Source organism: Papaver somniferum, unplaced genomic scaffold (genome assembly GCF_003573695.1).
Source record: "Papaver somniferum cultivar HN1 unplaced genomic scaffold, ASM357369v1 unplaced-scaffold_135, whole genome shotgun sequence".
Taxonomy (NCBI): Eukaryota; Viridiplantae; Streptophyta; class Magnoliopsida; order Ranunculales; family Papaveraceae; genus Papaver; species Papaver somniferum.
Window position 1 is genome coordinate 10,754,005 of NW_020622713.1, and position 9,551 is coordinate 10,763,555.

General features: G+C 37.2%; 1 protein-coding gene across 1 annotated transcript; it reads right to left on the minus strand.

Annotated features, from left to right (window-relative positions):
* Positions 1–2,121: 2,121 nt before the first annotated feature.
* On the minus strand, positions 2,122–5,526 carry LOC113334096. The gene is made up of 8 exons (XM_026580433.1): positions 4,548–5,526; positions 4,026–4,475; positions 3,767–3,853; positions 3,536–3,679; positions 3,238–3,458; positions 2,655–3,151; positions 2,460–2,559; positions 2,122–2,265 (listed from the first exon to the last, which is right to left on the minus strand). The coding sequence occupies exons 1-8, from the start codon at positions 5,461–5,463 to the stop codon at positions 2,122–2,124; spliced, it is 2,559 nt and encodes an 852-aa protein (XP_026436218.1). The 5' UTR covers positions 5,464–5,526.
* Positions 5,527–9,551: the final 4,025 nt, after the last annotated feature.

Genomic DNA, 9,551 nt, shown 5'->3' on the forward strand with positions numbered 1-9,551 from the left:
TTTCTGATCTAGTTCATCCGAATGAGAGACTCAGGTCTAACTCTATTAATATTTGAACCTGGGATTTTGAAAACCGATATATTTCTTATCCAGTTCATCCGAACGAGAGATTCAGGTCTAACTCTAATAATATTTGAACCTGGGATGTTAAAAACTGATATATTTCTGATCCAGTTCATCCGAACGAGAGACTCAGGTCTAACTCTAGTAATATTTGAACCTGGGATGTAGAAAACTGATATATTTCTGATCTAGTTCATCCGAATGAGAGACTCAGGTCTAACTCTATTAATATTTGAACCTGGGATTTTGAAAACCGATATATTTCTTATCCAGTTCATCCGAACGAGAGATTCAGGTCTAACTCTAATAATATTTGAACCTGGGATGTTAAAAACTGATATATTTCTGATCCAGTTCATCCGAACGAGAGACTCAGGTCTAACTCTAGTAATATTTGAACCTGGGATGTAGAAAACTGATATATTTCTGATTCATCCGAACGAGAGACTAAGGTCTAACTCGAGTAATCTTTGAACCTGTGATGTTGAAAAATTATACATTTTTGATCCAGTTCATCCTAACGAGAGACTCAGGTCTAACTCTAGTAATATTTGAACCTGGGATGTCTAGTACTGATATATTTCTGATCCAATTCATCCGAACGAGAGACTCAGGTCTAACTCTAGTAATATTTGAACCTGGGATTTTGATAACCATATATTTTTGATCCAGTTCATCCGAACGAGAGACTTGTCTAACTCTAGTAATATTTGAACCTGGGATGCTAAACTATATTTCTGATACGATCATCCGGACGAGAGACTCAGGTCTAGCTCTAGTAATATTTGAACTTTGGATGATGAAAACTGATATATTTATGATCCAGTTCATCCGAACGAGAGACTCAAGTCTAACTCTAGTAATATTTGAACCTGGGATGTCGAATACTGATATATTTATGATCCAATTCATCCGAACGAGAGACTCAGGTCTAACTTTAGTAAATGTTTGAACATGGGATGTTGAAAACTGATATATTTCGGATCCATTTCATCCGAACGAGAGAGTCAGGTCTAACTCTAGTAATATTTGAACCTGGGATGTTGAAAACTTCTATATTTCATATCCAGGTCATCCGAACGAGAGACTCAGGTCTAAATCTAGTAATCGTTGAATCTGGGATTTGAAAACTGATATATTTCGGATCCAGTTCATCCGAACGAGAAACTCAGGTCTAACTCTAGTAATATTTGAACCTAGGAGGTTGAAAACTGGTATATTTCTGATCCAGTTCATCCGATTGAGAGACTCAGGTATAACTCTAATAATATTTGGGGATTTTAATAAAGTGCCACACTTCCAATATGCAGTTTCTGAAAATGCCACCGTTTTTTTGAGAGTTTATTAAATGCCATACTCTTGACTTTTATCATCCCGTTTTTTTGAGATAACGGTTAACGGCTGTTAGTCTTTGTTAGTACATACGTGGCATTAAATAACCCGTCCAAAATTACATAGAAGCCCCTGAATCAGTTAACAGGGATTGAGTTAATCAGTTCACTGGGATTGAGTTAACCGGCTATAGAGTAGTGAGTTAACTCGCGACTCCGTGCACGTGAGAAAAACGTGCAAGATTTGCTAACGGTCGGAATACACGTGGGATCAATCTAAGAGAAAAAATCGACGATCCATATTTTACCTGGATTTATAACGGTCTTATTCATCATCTTGAAGCTCTATATATACTAATGAAGATCCCAAACTCTTCATTAGTCATTTCTTCAGAAGTTCAACACATAAAAATGAGCCAAAAGGTTATAAACTCTCCAGGTAGTAACAGTTGCAGTAGTAGTAGCAAGAGCCCTGAATCAGTTAACATCTTGTGTAGATCCATGGGTGCTAGGTTCTGTTGGTGCTCTTCCAAAGTTTTTAGGTCCTGTTGACTCACCAACAAATGAAGATGTACCTCTGGATTTGTTCACCTTTGCTTTACCCCTTGCACTGCTACTTTCAGGATGATCTCTACTAGTGAAGGTGCAGTTTGCAGCATCATACTCGGTGCTTGGCATGAATCCAGTTGGGTTTTTACCAACATCACCACCAGCACAGGTTCTCTTATTATGACCCAGTAGATCCACACTTTCCACATTTCCTTTTCTTCACCACAGTTTCAGGTTCATCATAGCTCCTCTTCCTCTTCTTTGCTGGTCTTCCAGTTTTTCTTTGATAAGGAGGAGGCTTTAAGTTGATGTCCATGGATGCCTGCCAATTAAGATAAGAAGAAGAGAAAAGGAATGAGAAAGTTAAAGTAAAGAAATGAAACCCTAACCCTAAAGAAATGAGAAATAAGGATATAATAAAGTAGAGAAAAAAGTAGAGAAAAATAAGGATATAATAAAGTAGAGAAAATGTGAATGTATCACATTCAATAATATATTTAATGCTGAAAAAAGTACCTTATCTTCCCAGTTCCATTCACTTATGTCTTCTAGTGGATTTACAGCATCTGCATATATGGTCCTATAATATTCCACAGAGTAGTAAGGAGCACAATAACTGTTCAACCAATCAAACAAATGTGTCAGTTTACAGAAACAAAAGTAATAGCATATTACAACCCAAAAGTAATAGCATATTACAAAATTTCTTACTCTTTCCAGTTTGGCCTGAGCAGTTTCAATGCACATACAGCATGTTGACAAGGGAATCCCCTTAGCTGCCATTGCAAACAAGTGCATTGTTTGTCTACAATGTTCACTGTGAAAATTTTCTTGGTAGACACATTAGTTACCAAATAAACCTGTCCAACCACACTTCCTTCTGTATCAAACTTCCCAACCAAGTCAAGCATCTTATTTATCAACTTAACAGCAGCAGGGACCAAATCATTTTGATTCCACTTAGCAGATTCTTCCCTTCTCTTAAATAACAAACCCATTACTAACTGACCATACATCATGCCTAGTTGGATTATTGGTTTATCTCTCATATTAGAACTCATAGAATTAAATGATTCTGAGAAATTGTTATTCATATGCTCACAACAGCTAATGGGATCAAAATAAGCCCTAGACCAAGTACTTGGATCTTCTTTCCTAAGATATTCACCAGCAGCCGGACTTTCTTTGCATATGTTGTCAAAGTGCTCCTACATTATAGTAACCTGAGTTATTATATAACCTACTAACTATGAATCAAAAAACATAGGGATATTTAAAAAAGAGAGGCACAAACCTGAAAATGCCTCACTTTGTAAGCTTTGCATGCATTCCACAATAAGTTGTGCAAGGTTGGTGCCTTGTGGTACTTCTTGAAGTTCTTGTACAAGTGCCTGAAGCAATATCTAACTCTTGCACCAGGGAAAACCTTTGGAACAGATTCCAACAACCCTTTTTGCCTATCAGAAATAAAGGTAATTTGCCAGCATGATGTGCATTGATTGCTGGAGCCAAATCCTTGAGGAACCCAGTCCAGCTCTCCTTGGTTTCACTCTTAGCCACCTTAATGCCTAAAGGCACCAGAGAATTCTGACCATCAATTGCTGTTGCAGCCATTAGAACACCACCACGCTTTCCAGTTAGATGGCATGCATCTAAACCTATGACTCCCCTGCAAGCTTTCTGAAATCCTCTCATTGGTGCAGCAAATGAAATAGTCATGCTCATGAATGTCTTATCTGCACATTTAGTAACCAACCATTAAATAACTGAGCACCACTTACAAATAAATGAATCAATCATGAATGTCTTAACATAATGTATACCTCTTTTCCCATAAGTGTATTTAGCAACAGACCCTGGATTAGTATGAGCCACCATTGCACAAAAGATGGGTACATCCTTGTAGCTGTCTTCATAATTACCAAACAGATCTTCTAAAAGAAGATTTCTAGCCTTCCATGCACAAATATAAGGTATATTGATGTTATGAGTTACAAAAAGTCTCTTGCAATGTGTTTAGGCTTTGGAATTAAGGCCCCAGCTGTCTGCTTTAACTTCTCATGTACCACATCTTTTACGAACTCAGGATCCGGGATCTGTTAAAACTCTTTGGATCCGCAACACAAGTGTGTTCTAGATTAACCTTCCTAACAATAAAAGTAGGCTCATGCCTTTTTATGCTAGCATTTACAAACCAGTTACAGCCATACTCTTCCCTAAACCTACATCTCACTCTTAATCTTGTTTTGTCACTCTTATAGACCGTATACTGATAATTATGTTTTACACAGTAACCCCTAAGATGTTTCTTATAAGCACTCTTGTTATTAAAAGCATACTTTACCTCCATCTTAGTAGGATCAACAGGAGTCACCTCTTCTTCTACAGGGAATAATGGTTCTTCTTCTTCATCACTGTGCATATTGAACATTTCTTTCCACTTCTGGTAATCAAGCTTTGGTTTGGAATATTTATCATCATTTACTTCAGGACCATCATTATCCTTATCATTATTCTTGTCATCATTAGAAACTGCAATCAACATCAAAGTGTTAGTACATGTAAAAAATAAACAAAAAATTATAAACACTAAAGGGTCCATACCTTCTTCATTGTCTTCTTCACTACTGCTTGAATCACTGCTTTCATCTCCAACTTTGTATGTCTTGACAATATCTTCATAATCAATATCATTTTCTTCATCACTGTCAAAGATTGGTGGAGCATTTGGGTCTTCAATGGGGTGACATTCATCTACAGTAGTGTTCTCTAGCACCACATTGTCCTCATCATCACCATCACTATTGTCCCCTGCATCAGTCTTATCCCCTGTATCAGTCTTATCCCCTGCATTAGCCTTATCCCCTGCATCAGTCTTATCCCCTGTATCAGTCTTATCCCCTGCATTAGCCTTATCCCCTGCATCAGTCTTATCCCCTGCATCAGTGTTATCCCCTGCAGCAGTGTTGTTTACTTCATCAACCCAGTAATCATGATTAAAGCTATCAACTGGTGTACTGCTAGAACCAACAACAGTGGCTTGACTTAGGCAAGAAAAACCCTGAGATTCCACTTCATTTAACAGATCCATGAACAACAACTTCCTAGATGCTCCTCCATTTGAGTTTTCATTCTTTGATTGAGCATGCAACCTTGGTGATCTCCTTGTAGGTGATATCTTTACTGACTTTTCCTTTGAAACTGGCTTCTTAGCAATCCTCTTAGGTGCCTTCTTAGGAGTCTCATCAATTGTTACTACTGGTTGTTCCATTGCATCCTTAATGAAGTCATTGTCATTCCTAAATTCTGAATTCATTACACTCATTTGTAAACATATGAACCCTTTATCATCAGGTACAGCATGCTCCCAAAACTTAAACAAGTCTTCATTTGTAACCAAATACTCAGGCAGACATGGGTCTATGGTCCAATATAAATTTGGAATTTCTGTTTCATCAAGATGCAACTTAACACGCAACATCTTCTCAAATTCCTTAAGGTCAATTCTATCTCTATCCATGTGAGGGAATAGCAAATTAAGTTTACTATTCACAACAAACACACTGATATCTCTATATGGATAATATGTATGTCACTGTAAATGAACAAACAAAATAAAATTCATCAAATTCCACACTTCACACAGAAAAGCCCTAAAATAAAATTCATCAATTCATCAAACACACGAAATTAGGGTTTTAAAAATTCCACACTTCACACAGAAAACTCCTAAAATAAAACTCATCAAACACACGAAATTAGGGTTTGAAATCGTACCATATCCGCTGCTTGTGCTTCCCCTTATTCTTCTTCATCTTCAGCTCCCCAACCCTTTACTCAGACACTAAACCTAAGCAAAATCCCGCTGAAAACTGACCCAAACCCTAATTTCTTCCACTAGAGAACAGAGCGGACATAGAGCAAGAGAAAAAAAGTACAAGAAAGAGAAACAAAAACCTAAGAGAAAACCCCTAATTCAACTCAGAAAAACGAAATTAGGGTTTGCAATCATACCATATCTGCTGCTTGTCCTTCCCCTTCTTTTTCTGAATCTCGATCGCTCCCCAACCCTTTACTCAGACACTAAACCTAAGCAAAATCCCGCTGAAAACTGACCCAAACCCTAATTTCTTCCACTAGAGAACAGAGCGGACAGAGAGAACGAGCAAACCCTAGAAAAAAATGAAACGATACAAAGTTGCAAACTGTTTTCAATCCCACGAAGGATAAAATAGTCATTTAGCCTGTGCTACGTGTAATAATCTCATGCGACATCTTGAGCCGTCCACATAAGACACGTGTAAGTAATCTGGACAAAGTCAAAAAAGTTTGACCAATCATGTGGGTCCAAGACGTTAGTGCTAACGGTTGTGGCATTAAATAAACTCTGAAAAAAACGGTGGCAGTTTCTTGAATCGGGATTTGCAAGTGTGGCAGTTTGTTAAAATTCCCATAATATTTTAACCTGGGATGTTGAAAACTTATATATTGCTGATGCAGTTTATCCTAACGAGAGACTCAGGTCTAACTCTAGTAATATTTGAACCTGGGATGTCGAATACTGATATAATTCTGATCTAGTTCATCCGAACGAGAGACTCAGGTCTAACTCTAGTAATATTTGAACCTGGGATTTTGAAAACTGATATATTTCTGATCCAGTTAATCCGAACAAGAGACTTAGGTCTAACTCTAGTAAAATATTTGAACCGGGATGCTAAACTGATATATTTATGATCCAGTTCATCCAGACGAGAGAGTCAGGTCTAACTCTAGTAATATTTGAACCTGGGATGTTGAAAACTGATATATTTATGATCCAGTTCTTTCGAACGAGAGACTCAAGTCTAACTCTAGTAATATTTGAACCTGGGATGTCGAATACTGATATATTTCTGATCCAATTCATCCGAACGAGAGACTCAGGTCTAACTTTAGTAAATGTTTGAACCTGGGATGTATTTGAACCTGAGATTTTGAAAACTGATATATTTCTGATCCAGTTCATCCGAACGAGAGACTTAGGCTAACTATAGTAATATTTGAACCTGGGATGCTAAACTGATATATTTTTGATCCAGTTAGTCCGGACGATAGACTCGGGTCTATATCTAGAAATATTTGAACCTTGGATGTTGATAACTGATATATTATGATCCAGTTCATCCGAACGAGAGACTCAAGTCTAACTCTGGTAATATTTGAACCTGGAATGTCGAATACTGATATATTTCTGATCCAATTCATCCGAACGAGAGACTCAGGTCTAACTTTAGTAAATGTTTGAACATGGTATGTTGAAAACTGATATATTTCGGATCCATTTCATCCGATCGAGAGAGTCAGGTCTAACTCTAGTAATATTTGAAGCTGGGATGTTGAAAACTGATATATTTCATATCCAGGTCATCCGAACGAGAGTCTCAGGTCTAACTCTAATAATATTTGAAACTGGGATGTTGAAAACTCATATATTTCTGATCTAGTTCATCCGAACGAGAGACTCAGGTCTAACTCTAGTAATATTTGAACCTAGGATGTTGAAAACTGATATATTTCTGATCCAGTTCATCCGAACGAGAGACTCAAGTCTAACTCTAATAATATTTGAACCTGAGATGTTGAAAACTGATATATTTCTGATCCAGTTCATCTTAACGAGAGACTCAGGTCTAACTCTAGTAATATTTGAACCTGGGATGTCGAATACTCATATATTTCTGATCTAGTTCATCTGAACGAGAAACTCAGGTCTAACTCTAGTAATATTTGAAACTGGGATGTTGAAAACTCATATATTTCTGATCCAGTTCATCCTAACGAGAGACTCAGGTCTAACTCTAGTAATCTTTGAATGTCGGATTTGAAAACTGATATATTTCTGATCCAGTTCATCCTAACGAGAGACTCAGGTCTAACTCTAGAAATCTTTGAATGTCGGATTTGAAAACTGATATATATTTCTGATCCAGTTCATCCGAACGAGAGACTTAAGTCTAACTCTAGTAATATTTTAACCTGGATGCTAAACTGATATATTCCTGATCCAGTTCATCCGGACGAGAGACTCAGGTCTAGCTCTAGTAATATTTGAACCTGAGATGTCGAATACTGATATATTTCTGATCCAATTCATCCGAACGAGACACTCATGTCTAACTTTAGTAAATGTTTGAACATGGGATGCTGAAAACTGATATATTTCGGATCCATCTATCCGAACGAGAGAGTCGGGTCTAACTCTAGTAATATTTGAACCTAAGATGTTGAAAACTGATATATTTCATATCCAGGTCATCCGAACGAGAGACTCAGGTCTAACTCTAGTAATCTTTGAATCTGGAATTTGAAATCTGATATATTTCGGATCCAGTTCATCCGAACGAGAAACTCAGGTCTAACTCTAGTAATATTTGAACCTGGGAGGTTGAAAACTGATATATTTCATATCCAGGTCATCCGAACGAGAGACTCAGGTCTAACTCTAGTAATCTTTGAATCTGGAATTTGAAATCTGATATATTTCGGATCCAGTTCATCCGAACGAGAAACTCAGGTCTAACTCTAGTAATATTTGAACCTGGGAGGTTGAAAACTGATATATTTCGGATCCATCTATCCGAACGAGAGAGTCGGGTCTAACTCTAGTAATATTTGAACCTAAGATGTTGAAAACTGATATATTTCATATCCAGGTCATCCGAACGAGAGACTCAGGTCTAACTCTAGTAATCTTTGAATCTGGAATTTGAAATCTGATATATTTCGGATCCAGTTCATCCGAACGAGAAACTCAGGTCTAACTCTAGTAATATTTGAACCTGGGAGGTTGAAAACTGATATATTTCTGATCCAGTTCATCCGAACGAGAGATTCAGGTCTAAATCTAATAATATTTGAACCTGGGATGTTGAAAACTGATATATTTTTGATCCAGTTCATCCTAACGAGAGACTCAGGTCTAACTCTAGTAATATTTGAACCTGGGATGTCGAATACTTATATATTTCTGATCCAATTCATCCGAACAAGAGAATCAGGTCTAACTCTTGTAATATTTGAACCTGGGATTTCGAAAACTGATATATTTCTGATCCAGTTCATCCGAACGAGAGACTTAGGATAACTCTAGTAATATTTGAACCTGGGATGCTAAACTGATATATTTCTGATCCAGTTCATCCGGACGAGAGACTCGGGTCTAGCTCTAGTAATATTTGAACCTTGGATGTTGAAAACTGATATATTTATGATCCAGTTCATCCGAACGAGAGACTCAAGTCTAACTCTAGTAATATTTGAACCTGGGATGTCGAATACTGATATATTTTTGATCCAATTCATCCGAACGAGAGACTCAGGTCTAACTTTAGTAAATGTTTGAACGTGAAATGTTGAAAACTAATATATTTCGGATCCAGTTCATCCGAACGAGAAACTCAGGTTTAACTCTAGTAATATTTGAACCTGGGATGTTGAAAACTCATATATTTCTAATCTAGTTCATCCGAACGAGAGACTCAGGTCTAACTCTAGTAATATTTGAACCTGGGAGGTTGAAAACTGATATATTTCTGATCCAGTTCATCCGAACGAGAGACTCAGGTC

Coding starts and splice junctions, on each gene's coding strand:
- LOC113334096 (XM_026580433.1), bottom strand. CDS start 5,463: ATGGATAGAGATAGAATTGACCTTAAGGAATTTGAGAAGATGTTGCGT. Junction 4,476..4,547: donor TGAAGAAGACAATGAAGAAG/GTATGGACCCTT, acceptor TGTTGATTGCAG/TTTCTAATGATGACAAGAAT. Junction 3,459..3,535: donor GGCTGCAACAGCAATTGATG/GTCAGAATTCTC, acceptor GGGTTCCTCAAG/GATTTGGCTCCAGCAATCAA.